The sequence below is a fragment of the Lipophrys pholis genome (genome assembly GCF_963383615.2).
Source record: "Lipophrys pholis genome assembly, chromosome: 2".
Lineage (NCBI taxonomy): Eukaryota > Metazoa > Chordata > Actinopteri > Blenniiformes > Blenniidae > Lipophrys > Lipophrys pholis.
Genome location: NC_137636.1, coordinates 38,717,165 through 38,735,771, shown reverse-complemented (window position 1 = coordinate 38,735,771; position 18,607 = coordinate 38,717,165). Strand labels below are relative to the sequence as shown.

The 18,607-nt window shown below is 45.5% G+C and overlaps 1 protein-coding gene across 1 annotated transcript; it reads right to left on the bottom strand.

Moving 5' to 3' along the window:
• Nucleotides 1–3,981: 3,981 nt before the first annotated feature.
• fgf7 (fibroblast growth factor 7) lies at nucleotides 3,982–7,771 on the bottom strand (the record flags this gene model as incomplete). Its single annotated transcript, XM_080458634.1, has 3 exons — nucleotides 7,343–7,771; nucleotides 4,356–4,462; nucleotides 3,982–4,197 (listed from the first exon to the last, which is right to left on the bottom strand). The coding sequence occupies exons 1-3, from the start codon at nucleotides 7,626–7,628 to the stop codon at nucleotides 3,982–3,984; spliced, it is 609 nt and encodes a 202-aa protein (XP_080314760.1). The 5' UTR covers nucleotides 7,629–7,771.
• Between the last annotated feature and the right edge of the window lie 10,836 nt (nucleotides 7,772–18,607).

The window sequence follows — 18,607 nt, the reverse complement described above, 5'->3', positions numbered from 1 at the left end:
CTTTTATGAACAGAAAAGGCCCATTTCTCTTGAATATTGTTCATAAATTTGTCTAAATGTGTATTAATGAGCAGGAAAATCCATCTTCCTCACAGAATTTAGTAGGACATCCAACCGGCTGCATCTGCTGACCAGGTGGAACCACACCAGACCGGAACCGCCACCTCCAGCCTCTCCAGCCTCTCCAACTCCACCTCCAGCCTCTCCAGCCTCTCCAACTCCACCTCCACCCTCTCCAGCCTCTCCAACTCCACCTCCACCTCCAGCCTCTCCACCTCCACCTCAGCCCCTCTATCTCCAGCCTCTCCTCCTCCAACCTCTCCACCTCCACCTCCAGCCTATCCACCTCCACCTCAGCCCCTCTACCTCCAGCCTCTCCACCTCCAGCCTATCCACCTCCACCTCAGCCCCTCTACCTCCAGCCTCTCCACCTCCAGCCTCTCCACCTCCAGGATGGTCTCAGAGAAGCTGCCCGAACAGCTGCTGTAACAGTCGTTCCAAAGAATTTCTGCCCCAAACGTCAGAAAGTGTTTGAGGGAAGCTGATCTGCATGCTGGTCGTCTTCATCAGGGTCTCCACCTGACGGCGCTGAGACCTTCCAACTGACTTGAGTAGTCAGATGTTCACAGTTGATGACGTCGGGTACGTTGGCGAGGGGTTCTCACCGGGTGAATCCTGGTTTTCCCTCTACAAGGGGATGGCGCGTGACGCAGGGTGGCTGAGAGCTTTGCTGAAGTCAAGGAGGGGATGGAGGGGATGGAGGGAATGGAGAGGATGGAGGGGATGGAGAGGATGGAGGGAATGGAGGGAATGGAGAGGATGGAGGGGATGGAGGGGATGGGGAGGATGGAGGGAATGGAGGGGATGGAGGGGATGGAGAGGATGGAGGGAATGGAGGGAATGGAGGGGATGGAGGTGATGGAGGGGATGGAGAGGATGGAGGGGATGGAGAGGATGGAGGGGATGGAGGGGATGGAGAGGATGGAGGTGATGGAGGGGATGGAGGGGATGGAGAGGATGGAGGTGATGGAGGGGATGGAGGGGATGGAGAGGATGGAGGGGATGGAGGGAATGGAGGGGATGGAGAGGATGGAGGTGATGGAGGGGATGGAGAGGATGGAGGGGATGGAGGGGATGGAGGGGATGGAGGGGATGGAGGGGATGGAGAGGATGGAGGGGATGGAGGGAATGGAGAGGATGGAGGGAATGGAGAGGATGGAGAGGATGGAGGGGATGGAGAGGATGGAGGGGTTGGAGGGAATGGAGGGGATGGAGAGGATGGAGGTGATGGAGGGGATGGAGGGGATGGAGGGGATGGAGAGGATGGAGGGGCCCATGGTGGAGTTGGTCTGGGGAGGTGTGTGTCATGGTGCAGTTTATTGTCATTTTGGAAGCAGAGAGATACAGAGACGAGATCCTGAGGCCTGATTCCTTTTAATCCAGGACCTTCAGCTCCTGATGAGGCTGATGATACCAGGTCACAGTGAAGAAGCTGGACCAGCAATCAACAACCTCATCAGCTCCATGTGAAGGAGAAGTGTCGCCTGAGGCAAAGGGGAAGGGCTCACCAACAGCTTATACTAATTTAAGAATTATATTTAAAACAGTCATATCCTCCTCCTCCTCCTCCTCCTGTTCCTCCTCCTCCTCCTCCTGTTCTCCTCCTCCTCCTCCTCCTCCTCCTGTTCCTCCTCCTCCTCCTCCTGTTCTCCTCCTCCTCCTCCTGTTCTGCTCCTCCTCCTCCTGTTCTCCTCCTCCTCCTGTTCTCCTCCTCCTCCTGGTCTGGTCGCTCCAGAAACCTTCAGTATTCTAAGGTTCTAGCTCCTCCTTGATTTTCCTCATTTGAATATTGGATCATAGGAGCTACATTCAGAATCTGCTGTGTCTGTGTGAGCTGGACTGGCTCCGCCCACACATGCCCATCTTGGGAAGAGGAGGAAGTACTTCCTCTGGTGGTGCCATGTGCCAGAGCAGAGCTGCCTAATTGTGGGAGGAGTCAAAGGGAGGGCCTACCTTGATTGGGATTGGCTAAACCCCCGATGACACTATATAGGGTTTGATTCCTGATTGGCTGCTTGGAGCAACACACTTTTTATAACCTGGAACAAGCCAGGGAGAGAGAGGACAGACTGTCTTCACTTCTGGGACGTCAGTCCAGGTATGGGGACGAGTAGTACTGCTGGAGAACCTCTAGTAAGTGAAGTTTACAGATTATGAGCCTTTAAAAGAAAAATGAAAAAATCTTAGATCTGCTCGTCATGATAAACAGGAGGAAAAACAGAAGTGTTGCGTTTATATTTTGTTCAGTCTATCCATCTATCCATCCATCTATCTATCTATCCTTCTATCCATCTATCTATCTATCCTTCTATCCATCTATCTATCTATCCTTCTATCCATCTATCTAACACATTCTATCACGTTACAAAACAAACGTACTGCTGGAGAGGAAACACTCTCTAGTTTCAGTCCACTCTCCGGTGTCTCTCTGGTTTCATGGTTTCAGTCCACTCTCTGGTGTCTCTCTGGTTTCATGGTTTCAGTCCACTCTCCGGTGTCTCTCCGGTTTCAGTCCACTCTCTGGTGTCTCTCCGGTTTCATGGTTTCAGTCCACTCTCCGGTGTCTCTCTGGCTTCAGTCCACTCTCTGGTGTCTCTCTGGTTTCATGGTTTCAGTCCACTCTCCGGTGTCTCTCTGGTTTCAGTCCACTCTCCGGTGTCTCTCTGGTTTCATGGTTTCAGTCCACTCTCCGGTGTCTCTCTGGTTTCAGTCCACTCTCCGGTGTCTCTCTGGTTTCAGTCCACTCTCCGGTGTCTCTCTGGTTTCAGTCCACTCTCCGGTGTCTCTCTGGTTTCATGGTTTCAGTCCACTCTCCGGTGTCTCTCTGGTTTCAGTCCACTCTCCGGTGTCTCTCTGGCTTCAGTCCACTCTCTGGTGTCTCTCTGGTTTCAGTCCACTCTCCGGTGTCTCTCTGGTTTCATGGTTTCAGTCCACTCTCTGGTGTCTCTCTGGTTTCATGGTTTCAGTCCACTCTCCGGTGTCTCTCCGGTTTCAGTCCACTCTCTGGTGTCTCTCCGGTTTCATGGTTTCAGTCCACTCTCCGGTGTCTCTCTGGCTTCAGTCCACTCTCTGGTGTCTCTCTGGTTTCATGGTTTCAGTCCACTCTCCGGTGTCTCTCTGGTTTCAGTCCACTCTCCGGTGTCTCTCTGGTTTCATGGTTTCAGTCCACTCTCCGGTGTCTCTCTGGTTTCAGTCCACTCTCCGGTGTCTCTCTGGTTTCAGTCCACTCTCCGGTGTCTCTCTGGTTTCAGTCCACTCTCCGGTGTCTCTCTGGTTTCATGGTTTCAGTCCACTCTCCGGTGTCTCTCTGGTTTCAGTCCACTCTCCGGTGTCTCTCTGGCTTCAGTCCACTCTCTGGTGTCTCTCTGGTTTCAGTCCACTCTCCGGTGTCTCTCTGGCTTCATGGTTTCAGTCCACTCTCCGGTGTATCTCTGGTTTCAGTCCACTCTCTGGTTTCAGTCCACTCTCCGGTGTCTCTCTGGTTTCAGTCCACTCTCCGGTGTCTCTCTGGTTTCAGTCCACTCTCTGGTGTCTCTCTGGTTTCAGTCCACTCTCTGGTGTCTCTCTGGTTTCATGGTTTCAGTCCACTCTCTGGTGTCTCTCTGGTTTCATGGTTTCATTCCACTCTCCGGTGTCTCTCTAGTTTCAGTCCACTCTCTGGTGTCTCTCTGGTTTCATGGTTTCAGTCCACTCTCCGGTGTATCTCTGGTTTCAGTCCACTCTCTGGTTTCAGTCCACTCTCCGGTGTCTCTCTGGTTTCAGTCCACTCTCCGGTGTCTCTCTGGTTTCAGTCCACTCTCCGGTGTCTCTCTGGTTTCAGTCCACTCTCTGGTTTCAGTCCACTCTCCGGTGTCTCTCTGGTTTCAGTCCACTCTCTGGTGTCTCTCTGGTTTCAGTCCACTCTCCGGTGTCTCTCTGGTTTCAGTCCACTCTCCGGTCCTCCTCCCTGCATTTAATGGGGATGAAGTGAGATGCGACATGCTCCCTCCTGGTTTTCTTCCCTCTCATCGGCCTCCCCTTCTGAGACAAGGCAATGAACATTTCTTTGCCATTTTTAGTCCATTTTGTGGAGGAATAAGCGTTGAAGTAGTTTTCTAGGAAAACCTCCTTGAAGTTGCAGTTTTCGGTGTAGATCCTCTGCAGGGGAAAAACAGGATAGTTTTTGTAATGAGCCGACGCTCTAATTTAATGTCCGATGAGTTGATGTGGATGATTCAAGTTTAAAGATCTGCACTTGCTTGTATTGCTTCTCCTGAGTCCTGAATGAGACTTGTCTCCCTGCAGAATGCTCCTACCTTGCCTTGCAGCTGTCCAGCCTTGTTCATGGAGATGTAATACTGGCTCTTCACACCTTTGATGGCCAGGACCCCCCCCTCAGACACGGTCCTGATCTCCAGGATACCTGCCAGGCAGTCAAACAGAGAGACAAGTGAGACGTATAACAGGACAGATCAGACACTGTCAGCATCCATCCTTCCCTCCAGCTCCTCACTGCACTCAGCATCCATCTTCATTAGGAAAGGAGATGGAGGCTCCTGTGACTAATCAGCTGGCTTCATTCACTGGCCTGGGTGGCCGTTACACAAACCACAGCCTATGCCACTGCACATATGGGAGACAGATTAGGCTTCCCTCCCCTGGGATTGAGAAAACGGCCTCCTTACTTAAGCTTTGCACGCGACATTATAGACATGCCCTTCAAATCCGTGGACATGAACAGCACTCATTCTAAACTCTTCTGTTGGAGATTTTTTTCTTACCTTACTCAAGAAGCAGCAGTTTGTAAGAATTTTCTCAGGTGAAAGAATATCGCACCGATTTTCTTTAATGCTGCAATACATTTAATTTAGTCTCGTAAGACACTATGAAAACATGTAAAAAGGCTGAACTTGTTGTCATATAACAGAAAAGCCGGCGATGCAAGCTGAAGCAACTCCTATGAACATTATTTAAAGTAGTTACAGCAAAATGTTTCCCTTCCTTTATAAGTGGAGGAACTAATTGAATATCTATGAGGAGTTTGGAGTGACAAAATGTTTTGCTTTTGAATTCTGTTAAGTCATTAAATTGGCAGAGTCCTAAATATTAATCCAATAATCATCGTATCATCTTCGGTCAAAGATCGTCATACTTCAGCTATTTCAACACCATGAATGATGTGAGAGAGAAATGAAAACGTTTCTGTTCAGGGTTATCAAAGAGGTTGTGATCAGTGACTTTTAAGTGTTGTTGACAGTTTCTGCAGGAATTCCTACTCGACAGCCACGAAGAAAAAAGGGAAGTGCTCTATTAGAGCTCGTCAGTGCGACATTGAGCAGCTCCGTTTCAGCATTCGCTAGATCACAAACAGATGGCAGTCTCCCAATCATGGAATGTTGTTTGTGTTCTGCTGGCACTTGATATTTGGTTTGATATTTGACTGTTTGCTCATTCTCAATAGCCCAGTTTCTTTTCTCTTTGACCGCCGACTGAATCTCTGAACACTCTCATGTTGGTGCTTCTCATTTTCTGAATCGCTGATTCTTCTAAATGTTTTGCATGAACATATGCATGAGCTTTCATATTGTTAATGCTTTGACTATCGTCAGCTTAAACAAGTTTTCTGTATTCATAAACTTCTTTGTTGAAATCCCTAATTTTGGTTTTCTCCAAACGCTGCTGTGCTTTTTGTTTCCGTTCACTGGTGAAGATGTGGCAGAGATATTTAGAATAGAACATTATTTCTATAGCACCTTTCACAAACTGTGTCAAACTAAACTATTTGTAATTCCAGCAGGTCTGAATTATATGCAAACACATAAAAAGCATCAAATCAAATTCTGATCAAACAATGTGAATTTCCAGCTCACAAACAGATTTAGCAGTAATTGAGGAAGCTGTTGGCTCATATTAAATGCTATCTGTCTTAAAGTCTTCTTCACAGCTGGCTTCTGGGCATTTTGTTGTGGCGACACTGCTCATTCAACAAATATTGTTATGATTTTATTAAACTCAAAATCAATTGATGCCATCATTTCAGTCAGTTACTACGTGAAAGAATTAAACTGTTTAGTGATTTTATTCCAAGAATGCGGAGATTAGATCAGTTAGAAACAGCGCAGTACTGATATTTTGAATCTTCATCCAAACAATCGTTTTAAATCCATTGCAGAGACAAAACACTTGTATGAGGCTTCACATGACTTTACTGAAGGAAAGTCTATATTTCTGTTAGAGAGACTCGAGGAATGTTAAAGCCAAAAATAAGTCGGCTTCAAGTTTTGTGTTTTGGTTTCTGCTTTTTCTTTTTATATTCTCTGGGTGCTTTGTTGTTGTTCTTTTGATTTTATAAAAGGAAAAGCCTGAATACAATCCTTTTCTCAGGAGTTCTGGTTCATTCAGACAGTGAATCACTGATTTATTACACATCCATCTGCGCTGGGCTGGTCTCATCAAGGGATTATTGGTTGAATTTGTGTGTGTGCTCCTCGCGTGCGATCGCCAGCCACATGTGGGCGTTTCAATTTTTCTGTCTTTCATTGCCAGTTGTTGCACAAGCATCTTTTCTGCGAGGCATCTCGCCTTCAAGCCAACATTCCAGCTGCAGCCACAGTGTCAGATAGGAGGAAACGATAACTACTGGAAACATCCTCATCAGGGCAGAGAGGTCAAGTCACATCTGAAAACAACTTTGACAAATCAGAGCGACGATCCATCTCTCTCTCTCTATATCTCTCTCTCTCTCTCTCTATCTCTCTCTATCTATCTCTATCTATCTATCACAGTAACCTGGAAGATTCATACGATATATTTTATTGTTAGTTTGTAAACTAATCATTTTTGATACAAAACATCAGGCTTGTTTGATTGAGTTGTTTTTTCTCATTGATTCATCATTTATCTTCTCATATTCTAAAAATGTTGTTATTTGTTTGTCATTGTGATTCTGTTTGAGTTTCTTGATTTTATCTGAACAAACAGGAGCCTGTGCCACCTTGAATAAAATGGCTGGCACCCATCGGTGTCCAGCAGGGTTTGCTTTTCTTCATTTCAGCCTGAGGTTTAATCAGCCAAACCCCCACCTGCTTGATTTGGCCTACGCTCTCATTGTCTGCTCAAACTGAGACGTGTGTGGTGAACTCTGGATGATAACACCTCCAAATGCTGTCACTTTCATGAGCCAAGGAAAAGATTTCATTTTACACATATTGAAGGGAATTCACATGGATACCATCCTTTTCACTACAAAGAACCAGTGTTGAACAGCTTGACATGTACCCAGCAGACAGAACGAGACACTCACTGTGGCAGTTGGTGGGATCTGAAGTCCCGTTGATGTTGCCAGAGTCATCGATTGTGAGGAACCACTGCGTGCGACTGAACAGCTGTCGAATGCGAACGTCTCCTCCCTCCATGTAGTCATAGTTCCTGGTGTGGCGCTCGTGCTTGGAGCAGTTCATGATAGCAGCGAGTTGCTCTGGAGTGCAGTCACTGTAGACCACACACACACTGCCAAACAGGAAGATGGCGTGCAGGTAGAGTCCAGACCAGAGATTTTGAAGGTTCCATGTCAGCATCCATTTGCGCATTATAATAGAATGCAGTGGGGATCAATGGACCACATGCTGAAATGCCAGTTAAAGATCTGTGCACTATCCCTCAGCCCGTCGACCCCCTGACCCCTGACCCCTGACCTCTGGGCCCTGGTTCCTTTGCAGGGATTCCTGATGGGATACTGAGGAGGAGAGTTTGTGAAGCTGGTTGGCAGGAGAGTGATCCCAAAGAAGATGGATCACTGTGTGATGTGATGGAGTCTCGTCCTTAGTCCTCAGTGGCGGTGCACAGCGACCACTCCATCATCCGGAGCCTGAAGTCCCACAAGCAACATGATAATCCCGTCCAGAAAAAGGTTTTGCAGGATGTCACTAAAGAAAAGAAAAAAATTTAATTAGAAGATAGATTACGATCGTCACACAGTTCTTAGTCTCAGACATTTTATGTTTGTACTGAAGTTATAAATATCAAACAACTTAAAAGTCTGGTTCTGTCTGTTCATATAACAATGTCTGGTTCACAGGCAGTTTATTTTTTCGCTCACATACAAACGTATTACATGTATGGAGAGTTTATGATATCAAATCAAACTTTATTTATCAAGCAATGTTCACACATTACGTAGCAAAATATGCTTTACATGCTTTAAAGAACAATAATCACCTGCTTTTACATACATACATGAAATATAAAGACTGACTTACGTGTTCCTTCAGGGGTGGCAGGAGTTGACAGAGCTGCGTTCCTTCTTCAGCAAGAGTTTAATTTGAGAACTCTTTAGATCTGAAGCTGCAGTAGTAAAACAAACCCAGGACAGCAGTGAAGCTGAGAGCGTTTGTGTTTTCCCGCGTGTGTTTCCCTGATTCTGGCAGGCTGAGTCTGTGCATCCTCCACCGCCGCTGTGCACTCTGCTTAGATAAATGCCTCCTGCTGACCTCACTTGAGAGCAATTAGACCCCAGCCAGTCAGCTGTCCCTGGCCGAGATGCAGGCGAGAAACTCCCTCTGCCTGCTTCTCACTGTCACTCACCCAGCAGACATGAGAGGGAGCTATAAACTCTTGAAATACCAGGAGCTCCTTGGTATGCACGCCTAAGTACTCTGACAACATTTGCATGCACACTCACTCTTGCAGAACTTACTACAGCCTCTTCTGTATTTTCCCAGACCCTTCCTACCCTCAAAAAGGTTTTGTGCTTTGCATGTTACAGATCTTATAGTGACTCTCATTTACTTTAATGGCTGACGGAATCCTTGCTGTAATGACAAACCTCTAAAGGAGTTTTCTCCTATCATTTCAAATGTCACAATTAATTAGTGGCTTTTACTTGGCTGCACAGAATTGTTGGTAAGGATTTATTAACGCGAGTAAGAAAACAGCCACTTCAAAGCAGTGCTTTAGTTCCCATCCCTATTCAGCAAAATAGTGGGACGCTGTAAGTTACGGCTGGCAGGTATCCATCCAAGGGGAGAAAAACAGAGTACATAACTGCTCAGAAGTACTCATCTTTATGTCAGGGGTCATGCACTCTTTCACTTTTTGTGTTTGTATTTAAAGTCACAATTTATTGCCTTACATACCTGGCCTTTCCTTGGACTCGCTACTTCAAAAGTTTATATGGGCCCTAATGACGCGCTCCCCCGGGGTGGTTAGTGCTGCCGGCCTGAGACAGACGGACTTCTGGACGCAGCAGGTCTCCTTCTCATCTCCAAACTGGTGGTCGTAAAGACCTGATCTATTAGGTGTCATTCCGGCCCACTCATCTGTCCCTTCCATCACCTCAAACTGTTCACACTGCGCTGCTCTGGACCACAGGACTCACACCAGAGAAACACCACTTCAGGCAGCCACCATAAATCACACATATTACATCTCACGATTTTTATTCTTTTATTATCAACATAAACATAATCGCATGACATTTTGATCACATCAATGTGTTGAACATTAGATATTGTTTGACTCTTTTTCTGTAAAATGGTATTTGGGATTTGGAGAGTATCTTTCTTCAAACGATGCTCGGTACCTATGAGGGGTCCTTGCTGTGCTGAAGCTAAGACATACTGCATGGATTAAGTTTTGTTCCATTTGGGGCGACAAGGTGGGACTCTCGCAGTACTGATCATCGGCTTTTAAAATGCAAAACACTTGTAGATCTGGAGAAGAGCTTTTGTTGGTTTTAAGCCTGACAGACACTGGGAAGGTCACATTAAACCAGGGAACAGGAAGGTCAACGTGCCACATCTGCACAGCAGAGGCCTTTGTTTCTCTCTTTTTATGGACGAAACAGCAGAGCAGAGGTACTGAAGCATCCAGGCCTGCTGGAGAGGACGTTGATCTTGCATCGTCTTCATCCTCAGCCAGGCGTTAGTCATGTTTTCCCAAAGCTCCACCGTCATATGGTGCTGCGCTGCATAAAGAGTTAAAACTTTAGTTGGATTATTTCCTCCTACTCCGGTCAGGTGAAGGTACTGTATATATGGGTTTTATTGACTTATGTTACATATGACCTCAACTGGAATAGTGTGATCACAGATACAAGCAGTCCACAAAGTGCATTGTCATTATATAAGCAGGCTCTGGGTATGAACGGGTTTCTGGGGCCATTTTGGTTCAGCAGGACTCACTTTGTGTTCCTCTGCAGGTTTTGCCGGCACATCCAACTCAGCATGCAATCTGGAAATGTTCTGTCGGGCTTTAGATGACCTCAGAATCTCCACAGAGGAACATGGCATGGCTCAGGAAAAAACTCCTTTCAGATTATTACCCAGCCTGTCATGTGCATGTGTGTAAAAATTAAAAAAAGAAAGTGCACCACTCCATCACTTATCTCTCAGTAGTTAGCAGTAGTGCTACAATATACTTCACTGTTGTGTATTTAAGGAAGCCTTCAGTTTAGAGGTTAAGTGCAGCATCACTGACCTTACATAATGAGGAAATGGGAGAGGAGGTATAGACATTACACACTTAGAATAATGGATTTTCTGCTCTCACCTAGTTCTCTGAAGATATATAGGTTAGTTCAGCTCGGTAGAATAACAAATGGTAACTGGAACTTTTGAATCTGCAGCGGCACCAGTTTTAAATAATGTAAAAATGAACAAGTTATTACTGTAAATATTCTCAGTTGTTGCTGCACAATAGGTGGTAGTCGAATCAATCTAATGGACCTCGTGGCATTAAACAAAGTCACAATAAGAACATTTAGGGGCAACTTGAATGGTGAGACTAGAGAGCTGTGCATTAATTCACACGTCATGTTTGTGTATATACACTGCAATCACTCCATCTCTGTGTGTGTGTGTGTGTGTGTGTGTGTGTGTGTGTGTGTGTGTGTGTGTGTGTGTGTGTGTGTGTGTGTGTGTGTGTGTAGGTTTACAGGCTGAATGGCTGCAGTTCGGGGATCAAACACAGTCTGGAGTTTCCAGAAGCAGGAAGAGGAAGAAGCTCCAGACCTTCGTGAGTCAATCTCTTTAAATCTCAATGACTGAATGCCATCACTCCATCTACCCCCCCCCCCCCCCCCCCCGCTCTGTCTGTCTCTGTCTCTGGCCCCCCCTCCAGTGTTTCAAACCATACGACTCATCTTAATTGATTCCCATTGCTGCTGCTGTTGCTGCAGCCAGCCGAGGGCCTGCCAGGGCTCAGATGATTGCAGCGAAACACGCAAACACTCAAGTTTAATATGAAGTCAAATCCAAGTCCAGAACAACCACCAGCTCCGATTCCGAAGCCTTGATTTTTGTCTGGCTACTTCCTCCAGCATGAACTCACAATGAACTCACATTGCTATCATGTTTGCTCACCCTGGTGCTACTTAACTTGTGACTTTGAAGATAAATGAATTAAAAGTCATCGACTCGTCTGGTTTGTGTTGTTCATTTAAGATAAAGTGAGTTTTGAAGAAACAGTCAAACAAGATGGGAATGATTTCCTTCTGGACCAAACGCAGCCTTTCAGGGCTTCTTTTAGTTAGAACTCGTATCAGACGAGTTGTTTCCAGTCCCTCACATGCAAGACAGAGATAATACCGTCTGATTCCTCCCTCTGCTCTATACCAAATCAAAGAACTCCCTGGGAGTGTTAACACAGAAGGCCGTGTCCGCGGTTTATGATAGTTTCCACTATTACTGCTCTCAGCACTGTAAAAGCATTCCTGGAGAGAGGAGAGTGTGAGCGGCTGCCGCTCTCTCTCGGCTCTGTCTTCCAGTGAGATGGAGAATCATCTCGAAGGTCACTCTATTCTTAGTACTCTCCACTGTTTGGCTGGAGCTTTTGCTTTCTAAATTCCACCATAATTGTGGATCTCATGGGATGGAGCCTCACAACATTATCTCCAACTATAAATAACTGCAGCTCACAAACAGGGACAGGCGTCCCTCAGCACGGTCCGACACAAGCACGATGAAGAATTCTGAGAAAGCGCTTCCTGACAGATTGTCTTCCAATATTGAGGTTCCACTGGTCACGCCAGGCAGCAGGCTTCAGTTCACACAGCGTCACGCTGCTGCTGTTGGAAAAGTGTCTTCCTGCGACCTGCTGACCAATCAAATGCTAGTTTAGTGAAACGTGACCGCAGGTTAGAATGTACCGCTGCTTCAGCTTTGTTAGGGAACAGAACACAGAGATGTTTAGTGTTACTGGGTTAAATATCTTTACCTGGAGGAATTTATTCAATTCAATCGAATATATTGAGTCAAAATCTAATGACAGCACAGTTTAGTTTCCAGGACTAAACTGTAATGTCAGTGTGCAGGCAGGTAAGAGTGGAAATTCAGAAGCACAAACTTAGTAAGTGCATCATTTAATGAACAGTTTCCAACATTTAGCGGCGGCTCTGCTGTCGGTGCAGTGGGCCTTGTTAGAGTGTGAACTGGTGTTGTGCTTGGCCGTCGGGGGAATACTCTGATCCCGTCTAATGCAGGAACAGCTGTTCGGGATCAGGGTCTGAACTACTCCCCATATCTGCTCACGTATCAGGAAAAAGCAGAGTCCTGCTTATAAAAACACACTTTGCATTAGAGGCTTTAAAGGAGAGTGATGTTCTAAAATAAGCACTGTTGAGTGTCTGAGTCAAATCAGGGGATGGCTGGCAGAACCTCTAATTTACTTTATGTTGATAATTGGAGGTATAAATGTAAGAAAAGGAGATAACAGCTGTTTTCTGTGGTATAAATATGCCTATTATACACCCTGTAATCTTGAAGTAGGTGTTGAGCACATTTTTGCTTTTTACGAGGAAACAATTGTTTTGCCGTTTGACATTTAATGTCATTCTTACTAATCCTCTCCTTCTTTCCTGTCATTCTGCTTCTCCTTTATCTATTCATTGTATGGCTGTTTTCCTGATGAAATTGTGTACAAATTGTCATCTGAAAGAAAATGTCATTGATGTAAACAAACCAACCAGTCTGATGTAGTTGTACTGCATCTCCCCTCTGCCAGTACTTCAATCTTCCAGTGATCCTGTGGTGACTGGCTGCTGAACATCCCGGCTGTTGACTCCACTGGATGACGTGGAACTGAGTTAAACACGAAGACGCTTCTCTCAGATTATGAATTTCTTTGTTTTTCGTTTTTCTTTTTTCGTGGACTGAAAAGTTCCTGTATTCATCCATTCCTCTCTCTTTGGTGTAAATTAAATCAATATTAGATTCAATCAAGACGTTAATGTGAGAAAAATCCATTTTTTTTCCTCTCCAAAGATTTTTTCTCCCTTTATAAACTTTTTTAAAACTTCAGAACATGTTTGCTATTATGAGGTGGAATAAAACTAAATTGCATTTTTGGCCTTTCTTTATTTTCTATTTTCTGTTATTCTCACAGCACGACAACAGACATGTTTGGAATATTGTTATTCTTCTGGCACCCACATATTTTGAAGTCATAGAGAAAAACCAACATTTTGACCCACAAGTTCCAATAACGGTGCAGCTCAGCAGAAAACTATGTGAGTTTGTCTTGTTTGGTTTGGACGAGCGATTGTGAAATGATGTACAGAAGCTGCTGATACTTATTAAATGAAAGCCTTACATTTTGCTGATTTCCAGTCTTTTCCTTTCACAACACCAAGAGTTTGACTTCCCCGACAAGAGGGAGATTTCTCTGTGAGTATTGACTGTTAGGCCTTAAAATTAGTAAAGAAAATACATTTTTACTATATTGTAGAACGTCTTTTTCTTCTAGCAAAAGTATTTGCAGAAACTCTTCGCCTCAATCTGATCGCTCATGACAAGTTCATGCATTCAGATTGAGGTATTTGATCAATATAAGGTACTTTTCTCTGACTGTGCTGTAATCTGGCAGCGTGGTGCAACACTGACATGTACTGGTCGACAACCAGTTACTATCAGAATCACTTTATTGATCCCTGGAGGAAATCCTTTAACTCTCACTCTGCCAGTGTTCTCAATGTGGATATATATTCAGTAGTTCGTCTCTCGAGCTTTAATTGGTTTTTCCGATCTTGATTTCCGCTGGCAGGTAAGAGAGTAGTCTAATCTGGTACGTTGGAGTTTTCCTGTATTTCTAGCTATATGTGAAGGTTCTATGCCGTGTTAATGGTTCACAGATACCAGAGGAGGGAAGACGTTCGGTCTCCCTCTGCTTTGTTTGTACTTTTCTTGGTTTACCCACAAAAGGTGGGTTTTTCTTCCCCTTCATGTGTGATCCTGGAGTCTGAAACATTCCTGGTACAGTTGTTCTCTGAAGTAAATAGTTTATTGTCAAACTGAACTTCTGAGAAAACCACGGAAAACTTTAAAAGTGTAACCCACATATATCTTTCCAAATTGAAATAACTAATGAGGGCGAAGTGACCATGGAGGACTCGTCAACTTTCATCTCATCTTCCTCCCACGTCTTCCTCTTTGATTCTGGTCCTGGAACCTCTGGACCAGTTCCACTTTCTTACTGTCAATTTTATTGTGACTTTTTTCTTTTCCTCATAAGCAGATTTCTTAAAGTTTTCCTGTCCTCCTGTTCACCTCCTCCTCCTCCTGTTCTCCTCCTCCTCCTCCTGTTCTCCTCCTCCTCCTGTTCCTCCTGTTCTCCTCCTCCTCCTGTCCTCCTGTTCTCCTCCTCTTCCTGTTCTCCTCCTCCTCCTGTCCTCCTGTTCTCCTCCTCTTCCTGTTCTCCTCCTCCTCCTGTCCTCCTGTTCTCCTCCTCTTCCTGTTCTCCTCCTCCTCCTCCTCCTCCTGTCCTCCTCCTCCTCCTCCTCCTGTTCACCTCCTCCTCCTGGTCTCCTCCTCCTGTTCTCCTCCTCCTCCTCCTGTTCTCCTCCTCCTCCTGTTCTGCTCCTCCTCCTCCTCCTCCTTCTCCTCCTCCTCCTGTTCTCCTCCTCCTGGTCTGGTCGGTCCAGAAACCTTCAGTATTCTAAGTTTCTAGCTCCTCCTTGATTTTCCTCATTTGAATATTGGATCATAGGAGCTACATTCAGAATCTGCTGTGTCTGTGTGAGCTGGACTGGCTCCGCCCACACGTGCCCATCTTGGGAAGAGGAGGAAGTACTTCCTCTTGTGGTGCCATGTGCCAGAGCAGAGCTGCCTAATTGTGGGAGGAGTCAAAGGGAGGGCCTACCTTGATTGGGATTGGCTAAACCCCCGATGACACTATATAGGGTTTGATTTCTGATTGGCTGCTTGGAGCAACACACTTTTGTTTTTTGAAGTGGTTCAGTTCTTTTCTCACAGATCGACGCTTCTTTGTAAGTCTGGATACACGTTCCTCAGGAACCCATGAAGTCAGCTGTGGGGTTCCCTAAGGATCGGTTTTAGGCCCAATCCTTTTTAATCTTGACATGCTGCCACTCGGGGACGTCCTCAGGAGACATGGCAGCAGCTTCCATAGCGATGCTGATGACACAGCTGTATGTAGAGGTGTCTCCTCTGGTGTCTCCTCCGGTGTCTCCTGAGGACACGAGGACAACTGATGCCCTTCTTAACTGTATTTTAGATATTAAAGGAGACATATCATGCTTTTAAATCCTTCCTTTTTACATATAAATCATACAGTTGTGGTCTATACAACGCGAAACTGCAATGCTTGGGTCTGAATTCCTCATTATTAGAGCTCCACAGGCCCCTTTTCTACCCCTTTTCTGATGCGCTTCTGAGAGCAACTGGTTTTGGGGCGGTCTCTTCATACCCCGCCTCCTCTCCAGGTTGCAGAGGTGACACTCGGTTCAACGCCACCCTGTTCGGCCATCTTTGTAGTTTGATAGAACAGATACAATTATCTAGCGGCGCAGAAACTTTATATTCACACATTATTTACAAAATGTCAACAACGGAAGATTTGTCCATCCAGCCATACATGTTGGAGCCAGAGTCGGACCCGGCGGAGCGAGATGAAAATGACCATGATGCACCTTCAGAACAACGTCTTCATATGGATGTAACGCAATGGTGTGTTACTATATTTACACTAACTTCTCCATCCATGCCCACTACTACAATACTGCCTGTATTACAACGACTATTTAACACAGAAGTTACATTCTAATCTAAAACGAGCACACAGCGCTAACATATGAAGACGGTGCAACTGCTAATGCTAACAAAACAATGACAGGGACGTCTTATCATCACACTTTTTAGCGTTATATACAGCTTACCGAAGTGCTCTGTTCGTCGTCTCCATAGATAGAAGGAACTGACCGCTCAATCAGACCAAGTCTTTCGGCAAATCCTTCTTTATACTGGCGGAGGTTGCTGAAGCAGTCGTCCTTAAAGTGATTCGCGCACACAAAAATGACCTTACCCACAGATGTGGGTACATTTCTGTGAAAAATAAAACTCAACCAGGCACTTCGAAAAGGTTCTGATGCTGGGAGACGGTGTAACGAAGCTTGTGGGTTACTACATCCAACAACCGAACATTTCGACTTATCCTCTCGTAACTTCGGTTGGACTACAAAATCGCAGCGAGAAACAAAAATGGCGGATTGCTCGAAATGTCGATGTCCTAATTTGGCAGTTCCGCTGAGAATACTGTGACGTCATTGTTCAAAAAACGTAATAGAGAATAGAAAAATCGAAACCGATCGCAAAATATGACCAAAACAGAATATAAAGATATCAACGGAGCACCTGAAGAGAGTACTTTGAACTTTTCTGTACTTCTAAACACTCTAAATATACAACAACATGCATTTAAGGGCTAAAAAAGTGGATTTAGCATGATATGTCCCCTTTAAGTCTTGGATGGCAGCAAACGTCTTTCAGCTCAACCAGGACAAAACACAGGTTCTAGTTCTCGGTTCTGAAGGGCAGAGAGACAAACTTTGACCCAAACCCATCTTCAGAACCCGGCCCTGACTTTTGACTCTGAGCTTCATTTGATCTCAAACATGTGACAAAGAAGGTTTTTATCAGCTGAAGAACTCAGCCAGACTCCGCCCACTTCTCTCCCAGCCAAGGGTGGAGGTGCTAATGCTTTTACCTCCTATAGGCTGGACTATAGTACCGCCCTGCTCTCTGGTTTCCCCAAAAACCTTCATCAACACTCCCCCTCCTACAGAACCGTGCTGCAGGGGTACACGAGGACCAGAGGGCGGCCCACATCACGCCTGTTTTAAAACCACTGCATCGGCTCCCCGCTGGCTTCAGGGTGGATGTTAAGTTCTTTTATTAGTTAAGTGTCTTAAAGGTTTTGCACCCTCCTATTTATCTGGCCTACTTTTACTGTATCGACCCTCACGGGCCCTGAGGTCCTCCGCCGACGGCCTTTTAATGGTGCCTAGAACCAGGACCAAGACCCCCGGGGGGGCTGCTTCAGCTCCTATGGCCCCCGTCTGTGGAACATCCTGCCGGGGAGCCTCAGGGCTGCAGAGACCCTTGAGGCTTTTAAAAAAAGGTTAAAAACTCCTTTTAATCAGACTTTTAACTGATTTTTATAGATGTGTATATGTATGTATATTTATTTATCTACTTTATCTATTTATCTACTTTTATCAGGTTGTTAACTGAATCTTTTATCTCCCGTGGTTCCTCTCAGGGGGCGCTACACTGGTGGGGCGTTCCCGTGGGTTCCCCCGTCCCGGGAACCTGCTTGGTCCCCCACGTATGTTGTGGGACTCGCCGGTCTGCCCGGGCTGGAGGGATCTGTGGGGCAGCGCCCCCTGTGGTTAGAGGCTGCGCCACTCCCAGTGTGGACGGCCCCCAAATGTGTCCCTGTCCTCACCTTAGTCCTCAGTGTCCTGCCATGTCTCCATACCACCAGGCATGTCTGCATGTGTGTGTGTGTGTGTGTGTGTGTGTGTGTGTGTGTGTGTGTGTGTGTGTGTTCATATTATCTATGGTATCTTTGCGCTGTTTTTAAATCATATTAAGCACTCTGTTTGACATTAAGTGTATAAAGAAGTGTAATAATAAAGTTGATTGATTGACTGATGTGGAGGTGAGAAGAAGCAGTCCTGCAGTGTTGATTCCACACTTTGTCTGCTTTCTATTAATATTTATCATATGTGAAGTAACGAGGGGTCAGTTTGGATCACATCCAGTCCTACGACCTTCAGTCCAATAGAGCTGGTTTACAAATTATACTACTACTACTACTACTACTACTACTACTACTAATAATAATAATAATAATAATAAAGATGATAATAATCATAATGATGATAATGACAACAACAACAACAACAATAATAATAATAAATCAAACTTAAATAGCACCTTTTCATGCACACTTTACAGAGCAAAAACATGACAAAAAATGACAATAAAAATAAAATAAAATAAAATAAGAGTTTTTGGGAAAGCTCAGTAGGTCGAGCATGAGACTCTCAGTCTCACGGTAGAGGGTTCATGTCCCACAGCCAGCTCAGCTGGTAGAGCAGGAGACTCTCAGTCTCAAGGTAGAGGGTTCATGTCCCACACCAGCGCCACCTTCCTGTGGGCTCTCCACCTTCCTGTGGGCTCTCCACCTTCCTGTGGGCTCTCCACCTGCAGGAAGGTTCTTAATGGTGCAATGTGATCTGGGTGACGGTGCTCAGACTGACACCACCACCACC